Source organism: Rhipicephalus microplus, chromosome 5 (assembly GCF_043290135.1).
Source record: "Rhipicephalus microplus isolate Deutch F79 chromosome 5, USDA_Rmic, whole genome shotgun sequence".
Classification (NCBI taxonomy): Eukaryota; Metazoa; Arthropoda; class Arachnida; order Ixodida; family Ixodidae; genus Rhipicephalus; species Rhipicephalus microplus.
The window spans coordinates 171,111,491-171,130,238 of NC_134704.1; the positions used below are offsets into that span (position 1 = coordinate 171,111,491).

The following is an 18,748-nucleotide window of genomic DNA, read 5'->3' on the forward strand; positions in this document are numbered from 1 at the left end:
AGAGAAGTATGGCACATGATACTAGACGCGCCGCGCCCTTACATTCACTACACATGCACCACATTTAGTTATAGCACCGCCAGTGAGAACCGTGTGGCCCGCCAGCCACGAGCTTGCATGTTCCATCAGGAAGTGAACCTTACAATACATACGCAAATTTTAAACAATTTAGGCGTGTTTTTGTTCTGCTCTATGTCATCCTATGTCGACCCTAGACCCCACTGTGCCCTCTCTCAGTGGTTCAGCTTAGGACATTGCTCCATATAACTCAGTCGCAGCCCATGCAGGATTGCTCTCGGAGGAAAAGGAATTTTCATTTGGCGAAAATATCGCACTGCAGGAATTGGGAATGCAGGGACCCTGCACAGTAGGCTTGCTGCTGCAGAAATCTAAAAACAGATGACATTCCACGTAATAACGTCAAAAGTGCTGATGATGTAGTGCTGTTTAAGTTACGGAATTCATAAGCTATTTTGCTAAGTTGTTCTGTTAAAAAAGAACTAGGCCATCTCGTATTATAGTTTGGCAAGGAGTTTTCCTTCACATGCGTATTTTTGCCCTTTTTTCGCTCCACGCAGTGTTAAGGGTTTCAATGTACCGGCTACTTAACGGGTGCACGATGCTGTTCAAAAAATGTTTATGATGGAGCATTTTAAATGCAAAGTATCTGTTTCCATACTGTAAGCGCGTTGTGTGTCTATCTGCGTATCTATCTATCTATCTGTCTATCTATCGAGCCACCTACATCTTGGTGCTCTCATGATCGAGTACACGAAAATTGTATTGGAGTGTTAGATGCTCCCATAAATGTGACGCGGTGGTCATGACATGAATAATGTCAGAACCTCATCGCGTACGTTGCCGAAGACATTCCGAGAACAGTGGCACATACCCGAGGGCACTTATGTGCTGCTTGTATGCGAATATGTGCCACAGGTGAAGGACATTTCATATCTACCCAGAAACGATGAGAACACACATGGGTAACTTTAATGCTAGAGCGTTAAGAAAAAGCTCCCGCAGGCAGCTTTGACTGGTCAAATGCAAACAATGAATGTCAGTGTCCCAGCAGGAATCAAACCCAAGCATTATGCATGGCAATGAAGTGTTCCACCATAGGGCCATGTCAGGGCTCGGATATACTTTTCAAGTAGACCATAACATCCGTGTAACATCATTGTGGTTGCAGTACTGGTTATATAGTTTTTTCGGAACATCACATATGTACTACCTTAACACAGCCATCATGTCGGGTCATTGTCAATAGTAGTTCAGCATCATCCGCTGAAGTTGATTTGAGTAGCATTTTATGTAGTATAGCTGATATAAAGTGCCAACACCAGCACTTTATATCAGCTAACCGCTTCTGCTAGCTGTTGCTAATATCGACATTTTTGTTGGCATCATAATGCAACTATAGACCACTGCTAATATAAAACATATGCGGGTGTTTAACGTAAGTGTTTGAGTGGACTAGTGCATATATTTAGCACCACTTCATAACGTCTTTCTCAATAAAAAAAAAAACACAGCATATTTACGGAGTGAATGATGATGGGTGGAGCGAAACAGTCATCTCTCTGTCTGTCTGTCGTCTGTCTCCCTGCGGATATGCTGAGCTGGCTATGCTGCCAGAATGACGCGGGATCGCCGTAGACCATAACGAGCTTCGCGCCTAAATTAAAGACATTATCGACAATTACTAGCAATTAGATAAGTAATTGCACTTCCATCAGTATGCTTGGCATTACATTAATTTCAAAGGTACGTGGGATCTGCTGAGTTTTTTTTCTAGAATATGATAGAGAAACACTGTTTCTGTTTTTAAACTCTCTCCAAGTTATAAATGAGGAAGTGTGTTGTCCGCCTGAATTGGCTGTATTTATACGAAGGCATCGTGGAGCTGCTGACACCCTTTGTAGAGTTGTTTGCGCCTCGTAGCGCACATGCCTCGCGCAGAAGACCTATTTCGGGGTCACAACTGTTGAGTGGTAGGTGGCGTTGTGTTCGCGAGTGTTGATCGCCACTATCATCATCATGGTTAGATTCGTAGTGCTGGTGTTGACCCCTGGCGGCAAGGCTTCATGGGGCATGAGAGAATTCAGCGAGCTTCTAAGGTATATGTAAACTGGTAGCGTAACTTCCATTGAAGCCCATAGATCCAGTAGTGGCGGCTCGTTGCCACTGTCGCCATCTACCTAAGGAGGGGTCAACAAGCCGCCCAAAATAGGAAATAAAATATGATGTCACAATTGGAAGTAATAGCGACATCGCCCATATGCCATACATGGCACAAAATTGAATTTTTTCTTATTGCTGACCTGCTACATGGCTTTATTATTACGTGATATTATAGCAGCTTAATTGTGTCTCGCTAATTGCATGCGAGCGAGAAAGAAAAAATAACAAAAATTGAGGAAGCAAAGTTGTTTTAATAGCCAAATGACGTACTTTCAGTATGCACAAGAAACTTCGCAGCGGCAATTGTGAGACAACTCTTCATGAACACCCTAGCATTAAATTTCGAAAACTCACGTTTCCCAATTGTTGAAAACTACTGCAGCGAGACAACATCTTTGAAAATATAGGTTTGGCAGCCGTAGAGTGTAGAGTCTCGTTGCTTAGCCTGACCAGCTTCGCACTGATCCACTCCTTCGTCCGGGCACTAATAAAATAGAGGAGGTACTGGCCTGATGTGTTCACACTCACTAAAGGCGAGGGCATGCCGGTCGTGCGCCAGCGAAAGCAGTCGGCAGTCACATTAGCGACTATTTACAGAGTCTGTGAGCTATTTGAACTATGAAAGGCATGTGAAATATAAGTAAACTTCTGAAGGTACGCATGAAACCACCACGTAAAACTGAGCGGTGACTCCTTGACCTAGTAATGCGCCGAACTAGAGAACACGTCAAACTAAACACAAGCTCGGATAGAATATTGCCTGGATACGCCCCCAAATCCGTTGGCCCATGTTACCAGACTGCCTGCATGTGCCCCCTGTTTCTGAAACAAAAAAAGGCGTTCAACTCCATATCAAAGACCAAAGCTCTATTAAAATAAACAACTAAATTTGCGGCAAATGAAATTGAAACCTATTGAAAAATAACCGTCAATTAATTTTTTGTTCTCACTATTTGCTTCCCCCCCCCCCTTAACCTAGACGTGCTTCAATCGTCATGCGGTTGTTGATCTCTGTCGTGATTTGTTTCAAACCATTTTTCGTTCCGACTTTGGCGACCTATTTAGATTAACCTTGGAGCTTCTTCGACGGGTGGTGGTTACCGCGAGCGCCTGCTTCTAACGTGGGTCCCCGGTGCGCCACACCGTGGGTTGCCCACTAGGGGCCCTCGTGGTAAGTCAAGCATTAATGACGACGCCTTAGGTGTGTTATTGTGTTTGTCATGCTGTTGTATGTTGCGTAAATTTATGTAATTATGTGTTAGCGTGTTGATCACGATTGACGTTGTAATAATTCGACTGGCAATATCGTCAATAAAAAAATAGTTGAATAAATGCACTTTGGTTTGGTTCATTTCGCCCGTGTCTGCTGTGTGCGTTCACTCCAAGAGCGTGGTGGCGCTCCCCACATCGAGACCCCACAACATGTAGAAAAATACAAGTCACAACTTCATTGCAGTGATTATGTAAACATACTTTTTATATACTATAGTAGGGTACAATTTAAGAAAGCAGGAGAGGCCCCACCCAGACGACAAAAGCGCTGCAGCCAATTCGCTCTGCGACTAAAGAAATAGTCCCGCTCGAAAATTGCGATTGCTTCTAAAACGCGTATTTGTAGGTATAAACAGGATTTGTGCATCGTGACGAGTGCTCTAGTAAAACTATATTGACGGAAATGGTACAGCACATGGCGGATAGCAACAGAAAAAAATGACAGCATATCCACGGAGTGAATGATGGATAGTGGGGCGAAGCATCCGTCCGTCCATTCGTTCTTGCTTTCGTCCATCTATGTGTGTGTCTGTGTGGCCGCCCGTGCATCAATCTGCCCGTCCGTGTGTGCGTCTGTTCGTGCATCTGCACATTCATCTGTGCGTTCGTCTCTGCTGTCATCCATTCGTCCATGCAGCCATCCATGCGTCCGTCTATGCATCTGTCTGTGTGTTCGTTCATCCACCTATTCAACACTCCAAGTACCATCATCTCGCATCTTTTCATCATATGTTCCTCATTTAGAAGCACCGCCATCTAGCGGACATTCCAAGGACTGAACGAGAGGAGGCACAAGCACACTTTCTTACGGCTTGCGCTTCGTGTCTACTTCCCACCTTTAACGACCTCGAGTTTATGATATATACTAGTTCACACTATTCATGGCACTGCGACCCAACGCTCGGTTAATCTTTCTAAAACCTAGGGCGTTACGCCCAGCGAGTATAACGTAGCAACCCTTTCTTGTCTTCTGTGCGATGTTGAACAATGAAAAATTCACAGCGTGCGCGTTAACTAAGAGCCAAATTCTCCTGTCTCTCATTCCCTCTTAGCATCCAATGGCATGTAGATTGAGCACTATCTTTTATTGTTCAACAACGCACAGGAGAAATATCCCACCGGCACCATCTTGGAGGTCAAAATGTAATACTGGTTATACACTACGGCTACTACTATGGCTAAGAGGGACGATTAAGTGCCGCTATAAGTAGCTTCGCCCCTAAAAGAACTCCGTGTTGTCTGCAACGCTGTGCGTCGTCTGCTACGGAGCAAGATTGGCAACACTGGGCGAGTGATTGTAAAGCAGTCACTGGTTTCATAGCATAAGATTCGTATGCGCTTTTTGTGTGTTTGCACAAGCTTTTTTTTCTTGTGTAAGGTTATCGGTTGTGAACCTGCAATCTCGCGAGTTCGCGGACGTTGGCACCTGGCATTCTGTGCTAGAGATATTCAATTATACGATTTCTGAAGCTGCGTTCCGAAATCTGGACACGCAGTTAACCCAATTTTTCTTGAGTTAGCTGACGATCATGCCACATGGTCAGTGGCAACACAAACCACAAATAATGCTTTTAATAGGGGGCGTGGGGATCAACAGGTCGTGCGACAATCTGCTCACTCCTCACAAAAGGGCCAATGTTGTGTTTGGAATTCGATACATGGAGCCTATGGAGAGTTTCCCGACTCATATGATTGAACAACTCTGTTCTGTGCAAGTTCACTTAGGCGCAAATAAAACACCACAAAACGAATACGCACGATATATGTTTGCATCCGTATGTCACCGCGGGATTCTGTTTCCAGATGAAGCGCAGCGTCACCGTTGTTCGCTGCAATGTCCCTTTGCCCGCTCATGACTCAGAACAAGCACACATGCCACAAATTGTCTATGGTAAGCTCACAATAATATTTCCGACATGACAGACCACCATACATAATTCAAATTCACTCTGACAAAAGGAGGCGCACACAGCCAACTGTATTTCCCAGTTTGAAGCGAACGCGGCTATGTTATGCATATTCTACGTCAGCTGGGTCCGCGGCTAGAGTGCAGTCCGGTGCATAACGTCACCTAAAGTGTGTGTGTATTGGTGGAGGCTCTATTGATGAAGGCTCGAGGAAAATGCCGCTGCCTTCTTATGTTGTACCCGACTATAGTTCCGATTTTCTTCTAAAAATATCCCACCTGGTCAGTACTGTAAGTGTGTTATGGAAATTCAGTAATTCTAGCAATAGCGAGTGAGAGATGAAAGGGAAGGCAGTCAGATATTAGGAAGTTATTCAGATATTAGCATCCTGTTAGCAAATTACACAGTCTGCCCCCTGTGAAAAACATGGGTATTTTCACTCTTTACATTACAGGCTGTGGAACGGTCAAGTTCCAGACCGCTGCAAGCCACTATACCCTGACTATGAACAATGGAGATGCTATTTTGGCTACAGAATATACCCGACTTTGAAAGGTTAGTGTTTATTTTCTGTATCAATACTCATAGGATAGCCTAAGTGGTTTATAAGCTAGCAATAAATGTGGTCATTAAGGTGTATACCTAAGCATCCAAATATCTCGTCTTTCAAAATGCCAGTCAAGAAACTCGAGCTTCAAGCTCCTCAGACGTTGATACGAAAGCCCTATCCCATTCCCAGAACACAGTCTGATTGCTATGAAGTACAGTTACGCGAACATTCGTTAATATTCTGGTGTAATGTATGTAGCAAAAACGTAAACGTCTACTGAATGAACCGAAAAAAAAAAACGTGTGATACACGATACGGTGAAAGAGACGAAAAAAGCGCTGGCTCAAAGGTAAAGTTTTATTTCACACATAGGAGCATGTACATAGCACACGCAACATGAAAGGAGATAAAGGAGGGCAGTGACATACTCTTTTGGTTCATTAAATCTTCGTATGCATTTAAAAGACTCCGATGAAACGTTCGTCCACTTGACAAATATCCAACTTCTCTGATGAGGCGCGCTAACAAAGGTGCACTCACGCACATATCATCTTTCTCCTCAATGCAAAACACCTCCTAAATGTCACGGGCTCGATCATCAGGGTATCATCAAAGTATCTTGTATTGATCAAATACAGCATGCAAGATACTTTGATGATACAGTGATCAACGAGCACGTGAGGGTTTTTATGACAGGGTACAATATACTGTCACGGGATAATAAGGCGAATGAAGAGAGAAGACTGGATGTTGAGAATAAACTGTTTCTTTGTCCGAAAATGTGGCTATGTAAAAGGAAAGAGAAACTACAGCAAGAAACTGGCATTGATACTGGCAAACGGAGCGTCGTTCGTCGATCAACTGATGAGCGATGAAGCGCCCCAGGATTTAGAGATGTGCCGGTGAATGTTTCAGCACCATTGCTTGCGACCACGAAGGTTTTTGAATAATCTGTAATGTTTGCGTTTCGCACGTAATCTGAAGAAAATGGTTTAGTACAAAGCTTCTCGAACACTGGAGGCATAGGTTGCAGTGAGAACTACTTACAGTGTAGAGGAGCGATACAGTAGTTTGGACTCGTCTTGCGTATACTTGTGCATTCGTTTCATTCGTCTTTCTTTCTGTTTAAACTGCACACTTTCAATGACAAGCTGTGAGAGTTGTTAGTCCACGGTCATTCTACGTATGCTCATTTCGTGGATATTTTCTGCTTGGAATGTGCACTGCAAGTTTCGAGCTGCTTGCCTTTCTTCGCCTGACATTGCAGTTTATTGCTGTAGGAACAAATTGCAGTATGATGAAACAATTGACAATAAATTCTAACTAGATCGATGAAGGCAAGTTTAACTTTCATGGTACAGCTATTTATACAAATATAGATCAGTCACGTTGTTTTAGTATACTTATTATGGTGGAAACATTATTGTCACATAGTGCTTAGTTTTGACAACCATGATTAAGTGACACACCTATGTTCCCTCCTTCTACCCTGTCGATGCAAAGAGCTTTAACCCCTGTTGTTTTTTTTTACCTCGTGTATGTAACATTGTGAACTGGCAACCTGTAACTTGGCATGCCCTGCTGAGTGATAGGTAAATTGGGCCAGTTTCAGCTACTGTGAAAGGTCACTTAGCACTAAAAAAAATTATTGTTGGGCTAGTTTGTGTTTGTCTGAACTAAATAGCTTCTTGCCAAATTCACAGCCACACTGTGTTGCTCTTCTGTGTGATCGTGATTTTGCCCCGAACTTGACTTTTTGATTCAGTCACTTAGCACATTCTGTAGCAGTCATAAGGAATGCATACGAAAATCGCTTCGCTCTCGCATGAGCAAAGCACGCTGTTCTTTTGCAGCATTATGCACCCACACATCACATACTATGTTTCAAAAAAATGTGGAAGGGTTCTTATTTTAAAATGTGAATGCATTTCTTAGTCAGGCTATGCAGGCGTCCAACCGGATCCGTCCACCGCCTTTTCCCATACCAACAGCTGCGGGCGCGTGCGCCCCTAGCAACCAGCAACCAGAGCCCCCACCCCCTTGTCATGCTTAAGCTTCGGCAGCTGTCAGAAACACGCACGAGCGCGTGCGCTTATCCTCGACCCTAGCAACTGGAGACCCAACCTCCTTGATTTTATCATGACTTGTCACCGTCTCAATGCAGTGGAGTTGAAACACCTTTGTAGCATTTGTGCTGCGAGCCTCTGTGCAGCATTCTTTTAACCGTGCACACTAGCTACTAGAGGTAGAAACTCATACTGCATTTCACAAGGTACCAAAATGCTACGTGTGATGATCTTTGCTATTGGCGGCACGGTTTAATAAAAAAAGAAAGCATTACTTGTGAAATGCTGGGTTTTGACGTCTGAAACATATTTATGGGCACTACGCAATGCATTCACATTTTCTTATGATTCCCAGGTGAGGGCATTTTTTTTGTGCAGAGAATTTAGATATAGCTAAGTAGATTCCTTAATTCAAAGACCACTGTCAGACATACGCTTTGCAGATTGAGGCCACTAGCGTAACTATATAAGCCTAATGCATGACGGAGACTTCGTGGTATCTGTCCGAAAACACAGTCGCTGCTGAAGTGTGAAAAAATAAACGAACGCCTGGGGTTAGTACGAGCCACAATTAAACCATTGTTTTACAAAGCTTTTCTTGCAATGCAGATGTTATATCTTTTTCTTTTTGTATCCCTTTTGCAGCACCAACATTTGTATTTCAGTGGGTGTTCGACGAAGCGCAGATGGTTGTCAACAATGTCGCGGCCCCTTCAAGCAAGGCCCATTGGGACTACATTCACGCCCTGGGCAGCAAGCTTCGAAGTACACTCATGAATGTCACGTAAGCTGCATACATTTACACTACAACATTGTAAGCGAGTTCATACAAGTTTAACACTAACTGATATATTGTGTAAATCACAACCCAATGAGATATTTCTTTTTGATTATTCCACTCGATTCTGTCTTCAGGCGAAAATGTGAGGAATTTTGCAACAGTCATAACTTGTTTCTTCCACTTAAAACAAGAAATATAGTATTGCAGTAAAAGAATTAACAATGATTGCGATAATATGGAGACGTATAGCAGATATGGCCATAAATCTTTCACTGCAAACTAATCACACATATCGTATTTACCTGTATTTGAATTATTAGAAAGTGGTGAGAGTTTGCCAGTCAATAATGAAAAATTTAAATGAACTCTTTTTTCATTTGCAATTATTATCACCTCGAATCTAGCATTTTTACGTGGTTGGCCTTCAAATGCATCACCCAAAAACTTCTTTCAATCATTTATTATACGATCATATTCTCTGCATGTAACCACCTTGCTGATGGCATCATATCGATTCATGATGATCAGCTGTTTAAAGCAGTTTCAGGTAATGTTTCATAAACGAACTCCCCTTCGTTTCTTTCATTTTTAACTTACTTGTGCAACACGAGTGCATGTAGTTATCCAGGACTAGATTTTTGTGTAACTTTAGTGCAACTTTTCTTTGTTTATCACTTCTCTGGGAACATGTTGTCTGGGTTTGTTAATATAGCTAAAACTGTCTACGTGAAGTGTAACATCCTATGCCTTCTTACTGAAAGGTTCTATCTGCTTTTTTTTTTCTTGCTTTTCTGCCGTTTATTGCAACGACTCTCTTTTTTGATGTCTTTGGTACTATTAGTGTAAATAAATAAGTAACTGCAACCCAGAGTTGCAGGACACCGAAATTATGATGATTGGCGTTATTGAACTGGCCAGTTCATGGAGCCTATTAGACAATGGCTATCTAACTTTGTTTTATATAACGTACTTCACTCATGTCAGCAAGTTTCACTCATTGGTTGGGTGCAGTCGGCACATTAATTTTTAAAAATTCATCACAAACCTGACACACCACAATAAAGACAGTGTAAGTGTTTGTCTCATTTTTCAATGTGGTAAGTTCCTGGTTATGCTGAATGTCCTCCTTAAAATCTATTTCTAACATTAAACTAGAATTTCTTATGTCATTTCGATTCATGTCTCATCATTCTAGGCTACTATACTTTGCAACAGGTCCCAAATTCAGTTATTCTACTTTATCTTTCAGGGCTCTTTTTGCACCGTCTTGCATTTCCCATGAAATTCTCACAAAAAGGTAAGACTTAATTGGTGAGAAGGCATCTGCTTTTATAAACGTTTGCATAATTGTAGACATAAAGAAAGATATCAAAAAGCTGATAACAAAAATTAGCATTCTATCTATAACAATTCCACAAATTTATATAAAAGGATGATGTAATGAGGGACCCCAGATTACTTTTCAACATTAAGGTTTTTTTATAAAACGACTTAACTTCAGTTACACGGGTGCCTTTGTGCATTTTGTCCACGTCCAAACTCGGTGTCCGTGGCCGTGTATTGCATTCGTGCCCTTGAGCTTAGCAGTGCGATTCCTAAGCGTGACTAAATAATACTGTAAGGCCTGCGAACTCTATCTCAGTTTTAGCATTTCGCAACCCAAAACTGAATAGCGTGAGCTCATGTTTTCTGAAACAGCATGCTTCACATGCAACACTTTAATGATGAACTAAGTGTTGGTGCTAAGTATACTTGAATGCATAAACTTACTGCTGGTGCAAATATGCTCATTGTGTTGCCAATACTATAAACAGTGACAGCCTAAGAATAAATATAGGCTCTACCCACGGGACCTGATTACCTTTATTTTCAATGCTTCCGCGCTACAAAGAAAGTATTTCCGAAACAGTGGCCATAATTTTCATGCATGCAATCATTACCTTACAATAATTAATTGGTGTTGAAATACAGAATCCGAAGCTCGATAAATAAACGTGAAAAGGCGCATACTTCCACGTTAGCTTAGTAATATATCTGTTGTTTAAATCACACCTCCCCTCTGCACTCATCTTGGAGTCCACGAAGAAGCAACGCACATCTTTCGAAGGTGATGTTTCTGCGTGGTACCTAAAGTTGTTCCTAAGAAAGAGTGCCACATTTATTGTAATGTTCAAAATTAGAAATTTGTTGTTTCATGGTTTCACGGAATGAAACAGGGACAACAATCACATTTCATTAGGTTGTTTGCAATTTTTTTTACGAAACTTTCGCTGCCAGGTTCCTTCACTGCCTTCTCTAACAATGGCAACTATTACTCAAAGCGAAGAATGGTCAAGCGATTTCAGATTGACTTCATGAATTTTGATTTTTGTGCTGCCTTAAATATTGAATGTGGGTGTCGTGTCCTCGTGCTTTTCGTCGTGTTCCAGGTAAACACCAATGTTTCATTCGACGTCTGTTTCATTAGGATGAAAGTATGTAGCAGACATTGTGCTTAACAGTGGGAATCTTTGCATACATTGTCGTTATGTTAATGGCCAAGGCGATGTACGCGGCTAAAGTGGCGGCGACTAAAAGCTCTAGGTGTTTTTTTTTTCTTTGACAAATTGCACTCTATATTGTTGCCATCACCCTGTCAGCCCTTGTTTCTCTGCTTTTTCAAATCAGGGCCCAGTTTTACTGCAACATGGGCCACTACCTTCAATAAATGTGTCTGTGCCAAGGTGTGTCGATGCAGGAAGTGGGGGTTTTTGCTCTTCGGGGACTGTGAAGGAATATTGTGGCAGACTTTGCTTTCACAGGAGAGAGCAATGCATCCGTCTTTTCTTTCATGGTACTGTAATTTAATATAAACCAGCTATCTCTATGCGTAATACATGCACGCAATACAGGCAAAATAAAAAAATACAAAAAGTAAGACTTCCTAATATAATATGGTCAAGGATGATACAGTGTCCTAAAAACGAAATGTTTCTCTTTTTTTTCACTGAACAATAGTTTTAGCAGCGTCGTTACAGTGACGATCAGTGCTTGATCGTGATCACTGCATCCATAACGACCAATGCAGCGATATTACATAGCTCGCGTCATTTTCCTGTTTGAAGAACTTTGCATGGCATTTTTCATGCAAGGTGTTCGTACTTAGAGCATGAGACAAGCGCTTACGCAATCGACATTTCAATATGGCACGTAATTATCAGCCAGTGGCAATAAACTGCGTCAAAATGACACAGCTGTGCCAATTGGCCTGCGTCAAAATAATTACACACACCCACAATGACTGCAATTCGATTTTTAATGCACACACCAGTGAACATCTTTCCCCCCTGGTTTGTTTACTTTACTGTTTGATGCTGTCAGGTCCTGTTGGTTGTTTTTTTCTCACACCTCGCCCAGAATTCCAACACTCATGTTGGTGCACAACACAGCACATATTGCAAACGATCACCAAGATTCTCACGTTGTGACACCCAAGTAACACACTCATGCACGCACATGCGGTAGCGCTGATGCCACACCTTTTGCGGGCGGTAAATTACAGATGCGCACATTCCACAGAACACATACGCGTACATTCAGAATTCACTTTCAGCTTACTGCGCCTGAATGACCACGACGATAATCGTCGGGAGTGGTCATCCTAGCGACGCACAGCATAGACACCGTGTTGCTGCTTCACGCTGCAGAACCGATGGAACGCGGTGAAGCTCTGCCGCTTCGGTGCACTTGAAACGCTGCAAAATCATAAACGCCATCATGAAATGATGGCCGACGACGATGATGCTGAGGGCGAGTGGATGAAATAGCTTCTTCTTGACAAAGAAAACACCCCTGATAACCGAATGGACGCCCGATAGTGTCGGTTCAGTGGCCCATCACCTCTCGTCGCGAACGGCGCCATGATGAATTTGTCATTGGCTCATCGTGACTCTTACGTCATAGTAATGAGCGGCCGCAGTTGGTCATGCATAGTTGACATACAAATGTACAGTGGTGCACTTTACCTTTTATTTTTAGCTTGTCACCGACAATAGTGTTTTGTGAGAGTTCTGCAATCTTCCTCTCGCACCAATGAGGGTATGCTTGTCATGGCACGATTGAGATAAAATCACACTGAAATGTGCAGTCAGGGACACCCACAGTATCACAGTGCCGAATTCGCATTGAAATGTCCCCACTCCATTCATTGAAATGTAAGTGTTACTGTTTACGATGTAGAGCTTACTTTGTCTATCAGCTAAGTAGGTGGAGAAATTACTCTGTTTATTTGAGCGGTCATATGACTCTTTTTTCTCGGTCACTTCGGGTCTTGAGGTTTTTGCACTGAAGATGAATAGAATTAGTCGGTCGTAACCATTGAAAGAAGTCGGTAAGGCCAGTAATAACTATCATTCAGAGAGCAGCCACCAACGCACCATCAGGTCGTCTCTAAAACTCGTTGCCCATAGATGGTAGCGGTAAGTAAGCAAAGGAACCAATGATTCGCTGTGCTGTTGTATACCCTAACGCCAACAATGCTAACGTCAGCAACATGGGTGTAGGATACAAGAATATTAGCAAAACGAAACACAAAAGTAGGATGCAATCATACATGTGCGCACAAGGGGGATGTCAGGGCTTATTTAACAATTTCAGTCGCAAGAATGTACAAATGGAAAAAAAAGATTTTGCGAAACTGCATTATTCCGTTCACTGTCTATAGAAAACAAACTCAGAAAAATTATGGATCTGAAAAATTTAACGGTTGTCTCAAAATGCTATGCTACCCATTCGCATACTCCTGATTTTTGAAGTCTGTAAGATTAGGTGCAACAATCGTAGCAGGCCAAAATGTCTTTCAATGTGATCTACAGGACGTCCGAAGTTAAACGAATGTACTATAAAAGTTGTCGTCAATGCTACAATTAAGAAATAAAGATTTCACTTAACACGAGGATGCAGCCGAGCCCTCATGCAGTACTGAGTCATTTTCATTCACTCGTTTTGCAAATGTGACTATACACACGGAACCACTACTCAGTGCTTCATGAAAGTAACTCATCCTTATTGTGCCAAGACAAACTTGGACATGTGAATATTAAATTGTGATGATATGTGGCCTTTAAAACAACGGTACCAAATCGGGTACCTAGGGACCAAGGAGGTTAACCATTTGAAAGAAGGCGTCAATAGTGCACCGTGACTTTGCTCAGTTGGACATTTTACTTAATTTCTTAATCTTTATGGTTATCGCGACACATATTTTTTTACCGTAATGCAGACCGAGAACACCAGGTGTTGTTTCAAATATTTACTTCCCGACATTACCACAGAAAAGCCAGAACTCAATGCCAGCACTAGTACCAGCGCAAGTAGCAGTGCAAGTACCCCAATGCCAGCGCAGCCAGCCCAAGTATCACAACATAGTTTCATTTTCTGCTTTCAACCGTGTGGCTGCTAGCTGATCTTTGGTCCTTTTTTCTTTTTTGGCATGACGAAGGGGAGGTTGATGCAGTGAGACAATTTGCCCCCCACCCCCACCCCGCTCTCCAATTTCCCAGTAAAGCAACCTCTGAATGTGTGCGCATGTAATAGTAACATTTTTGTTCTACATTCTGTATGCATTCGTTTACAGAGTGTACACCTGTGTGAAGACCTCTGCATGTGCTGCCTTCTGTGGTCCCTTAGGTCCTCTGAAGCTGTTTTCACAGTTTTTTCTGGGGTACCTCGGACAAGTGGGTTGGAAATAATGTAGATTCTGCATTCTGGATAACCGTGACATGTTTGAGAGACGCGCTGTAGCGAAGGACTCAATTATAAATTGGACTACATGGTATTTTATAAAAAGCACTTAGCTCTCTTTACATTGGTGTTTCTGTAATTCAACCAGGGGGCGGAAGCTCACTGTACCTCGCATGTAAGCGCTCGCATATTGATATGCAGTGGCAGGACTGCTTTTACCACTCGTGGCTGTCGGGCATCCAACAAGAAATAAATAACGAACACAAAACTTCTTCCATGACGTCACCGATGTGGCCACCCAATAGAGAGAAGGCACAAAAAAAAACCGAGAGGAGTAGAATTGGCGTGGAGACTCTCTTTTTCTTCTTCGCATGCCAGCGAAATGTGTTTCTGCCTTCTTTCAGGTCTGCTGGCAGCTTGGGTGATGCGGTCATTCGTAAAACATTCTTACCTACTTCTTTTTAGTTTGATCATGGCTTCTGAAGCGGTGAAAGTTAGGCTCAACGATTTCTCGGTAAGACGAAACTCGATCGACAAAAATAAGATTATCTTTTATGGCAGTTTTGTATAAAAAAAACAAGGACATGCATGTAGTATGAAAGTACAGTCTACAAGAGCTGCTTTTATTTACAACTGACATATGAGCATAGTCAGCAAACATTGAACCCCGAATATCTGAAATAATGCAAATATTATCAGAAATCACAAGTAAGACACATCGTAGTTACTCAATCACGCTTGTTATGACGGCACACGCAGTCATCTTACAGAACATTAGTAGCAAACGAGACTGAAGGTCAGAGGCTCAGAGAGGCTTGAAGCGATCACAATTTTTTCAACAAAGAACGTCGCTGGAAGCAGTGTTTCAGCAAGTTGACAAGTCTATCATCTGTGCAGAAGCATTGGCTTGACGAAGAAAAGACCACTTCTCAAAACGTTGGCTCCAGAAACACTGCCTGTAATGATTTTTAGAAGCAATTAGTTTACCAGATGCATTTGACTGACAGTACTAGCAGAAAAAACTCACAATATTTCAAACCATGGGTACATGAATTTCATGAACAGGGAATAGCCTATATTTATTTCACGTCATTTGAACTACATCACAAAAGTAAAGAAAAAAAAGCAAGAATTATGTGGCTGAGCCAACACGAATCGAAGCCTTCTATTAAATGCATTTTGCCTACAGCATCTTCGCTGACGTCTTGACCAATGAGTCTAGTGCTAGTGCACTTATGTCAGTCCAGTTAGGCTCTGAGAAATGGGTTTACTCATGTACTCGTGCAAAATCAATACCTGCTTGAACAATGGGTACAAGTACATGTGCTCATCCTTCGCCTTGAGCAAATGTGAAAAAGCTTCATAGAACTGCCGTTCCGCGGGTCAACACACCCCAGAGCCACAAAAAACATATGTTGCCCGATTTAGTCACTCATGTAAAATGCATGAGTGACTTGCTCGGGGTAGGTTTCTGTGGCTTTTGTTTTATACCTAACACAGTTTCTTTTTATCTTTCTCATAGTTGGCATGCCAACCGAGCGAAATAACTTGTAATATCACTGAGCGAGTGGCAAGTAGGAGTGCAGGCAAGCGTTATGAATTCAAGTCGACCACTTGTGCTTCACCTGATAGAAAGTTCACAAAATAAAAAAAATAGGAAAAGACGTATAAGCAAAAAAAAGTTCTTCACAGTGGTGTCACATTCCTATATTTGTCAAATGTTGTGAAAACCAACAAATGCGAACATCCCCATCAACATTACTCCATACAACCAGATGTTAGGATGCCCGGCAACTCTACGAGCGTGCATGTTCTTTAAAACTGAAACTGGCGCTCAGTTTCCAGAGCCTAATTCAACACCTTCTAAATGTGACCACTGTAAAAGCAAATTAAACATGTGCGCTCAAAACGTTGATATGGCAAAACATTTTAGAAGGCTTCGGCACTACAAAAATTGAACCTCGTCAAATGAAGCACTGGTAAAAAAAATTTATCACACTGCAAGATTTTTTTACTGCTTTTTGAGAACAAGACCCTCGGAAACTTGCCGAAGCATGCATTCTATATAGACACTGAAAATGGCAATCTAAAATGTTCTTTTTTTTTTTCAGGAGGCACTCACTAGTTCTTCTGTTTTCTTAAATACTAATTTTTTCAGGAACTGGCAGGCGATAGAAATCTGCGGAATTTCTTTGCCTCAGGCCCTACGCTGCTGGGAACTCCAGAAACACGAACATAATCACCACGAGCACCACTCGAACCATGACCTCTTCGACCAACTCCCGGCTAAGAAAAATGAGACGAGGTGAGTGAGTGCATTACTCTTCGATGCAAGTATTTTTCATTCGCAAAGACAAGTACTGTGACGTCGACCTGAAATCTAATCTTGCATTTGGTATATCTAAGCATGAGTATTAATAAAATTTTTCATTAGGGTTAAACATTTCAAAACTCCAATATGATTATGAGAAATGCCATAGTGGGAGGTTCCGGTACATTGACCTCCTGGGTATCTTTAACAAGCACCCAAATCTAAGTGCACCAGATTCACTCATTTTCACCTCCATCTAAAATGCGGCCGCTGCAGCCAAAATTGTACCTGGGACTTGCAGGTGATCAGGGAAGCACCATAGCGACTAAACCACTATGACAGATATTTCAAAATAAGTGAGCTTATGGATACATTAGGACGAAGTTGGTGAAATTTCAGTGTGCAATAAATGTCAACTCTAGGCTTCTAGCAAAGTATACGCGACCACAATGAGCCTCGTGTTTGACTTTCAGGGGCCAAGCTTCTCTTAGTCTAAGCTTGTTTTGCGTGAGGTGTAACTGGCAGTATCAGATAGATAAACACGGACAGACATCAGATAGACAAACAGACAGAAAAACATATCAACCGACAGACAGATGGACGGGCGGATGTTGGACGTATAGATGGAAGCATGGGCGGAGGCACAGATGGATGGATGGGTAAATGGATGAAAGACGAACAAACAGACAGACAGAGACAGACGGATGGATGGATGGACAGACAGATGGCCTCTTCGCCCCACCCATCATCATTCACTTCGTGGATATGCTGTGACTTTTTTGTGTAACACCATCGTGGCATAATTTGTCACAGAGATTAATGGCTAGGAAACTAATAGTGCTGAATTTCGGCAGCTTAGAAGTAAACTTATGGAAATTATTCGTTTTTGTTTCTTTTTTAGACATTACATCTGTATAATCAGTGACGTGCGCAACAATAATATTCCAGTTGGCCAATTCCAACATTTTCACACTATTAACGAAATGAGTAAAAATGTATCGTTTTATTACACATTGATATATCTCAAGGAATTTCTGATTTGTTAGACACAAAATCAAGATGCGCATGCTGTTATTTTGACGGTGAAGTCAGCAACTTCGCGAGTCACTTTCAATGAATGTGGCGGCTTTCGGGTCACTGCATCCAATCACTTTTTCCAACGTTAATTGTGGCTTTGGTGTCGTGATTCCCCATGCTGAAAACCACCGCTGTTATTTGGGTAGTGTAGCCAGCGACACCTCGACTAGGCGTCCGGCCCAGAGCATTCATCCCGACCAGTTAAAGAGAGAAAAAAACTAATTTGTATAGAGTATTTCATAGCACTTAAATTGCGCGATTGAAATGACCAGACAAGAACAGCTCTTACCTGCTACGGCGCTCTTGGGTGCTCGGGCTTAATTTGTGAGCTTGGGGACCACCTCCACAATCTCTTTCCCACGTTGGTGCCAGCAGTTCACCAATCCTTCAGGACTGGCCGGAGCATAAAGATGAGCATGCCAGTGCCTTTAAAGGTCAATGGCCGGACCATGATGGCTTGTTTGAAGATGTGCCAGGATGAACACGTTTGCGGTGAAGACATCTTGTTGACGATGCACTGGGGCTAGAGAGTCCAAAATCAAGATGGCAGCCGACAGAAGGAAAGACGTAGTGGGATAATCAGGAGAAACAGTGGAGGTGCCTGGCTGAGGCACTTCCGCTGGTCACGCCGATTTTTCCACTAGGACAAGAAAGGGCACACAGCTGACATATGCACGGCAACAGCAAGTCGACACCGCCGGTGGGTCATTGTTGGTGGTCCCATGTGCCCTGCTCTGGATGGTTGCTTTCGGCTGCAGAAGAGGGCTTGGATAATGACAATTCTTGTGAGTAGGAGCCGGCAAGGTGAAAACTTTCATGATTATCTGTATCGACAATGACTTCACGGCATTTGTGGGAGGCACAACAGCACTCCAGCCGTCA

The 18,748-nt window shown here is 42.4% G+C and overlaps 1 protein-coding gene across 1 annotated transcript in view; it reads left to right on the forward strand.

The window, feature by feature from the left end:
- The window catches only part of Notum (palmitoleoyl-protein carboxylesterase notum), a 79,669-nt gene that overhangs the window by 33,716 nt on the left and 27,205 nt on the right, over window positions 1–18,748 (forward strand). The window contains exons 8-11 of the mRNA XM_037424428.2: window positions 5,815–5,915; window positions 8,622–8,760; window positions 10,007–10,054; window positions 16,637–16,783. Coding sequence (XP_037280325.2) covers window positions 5,815–5,915; window positions 8,622–8,760; window positions 10,007–10,054; window positions 16,637–16,783 — 435 coding nt within the window. The remainder of the gene's footprint in view (window positions 1–5,814; window positions 5,916–8,621; window positions 8,761–10,006; window positions 10,055–16,636; window positions 16,784–18,748) is intronic.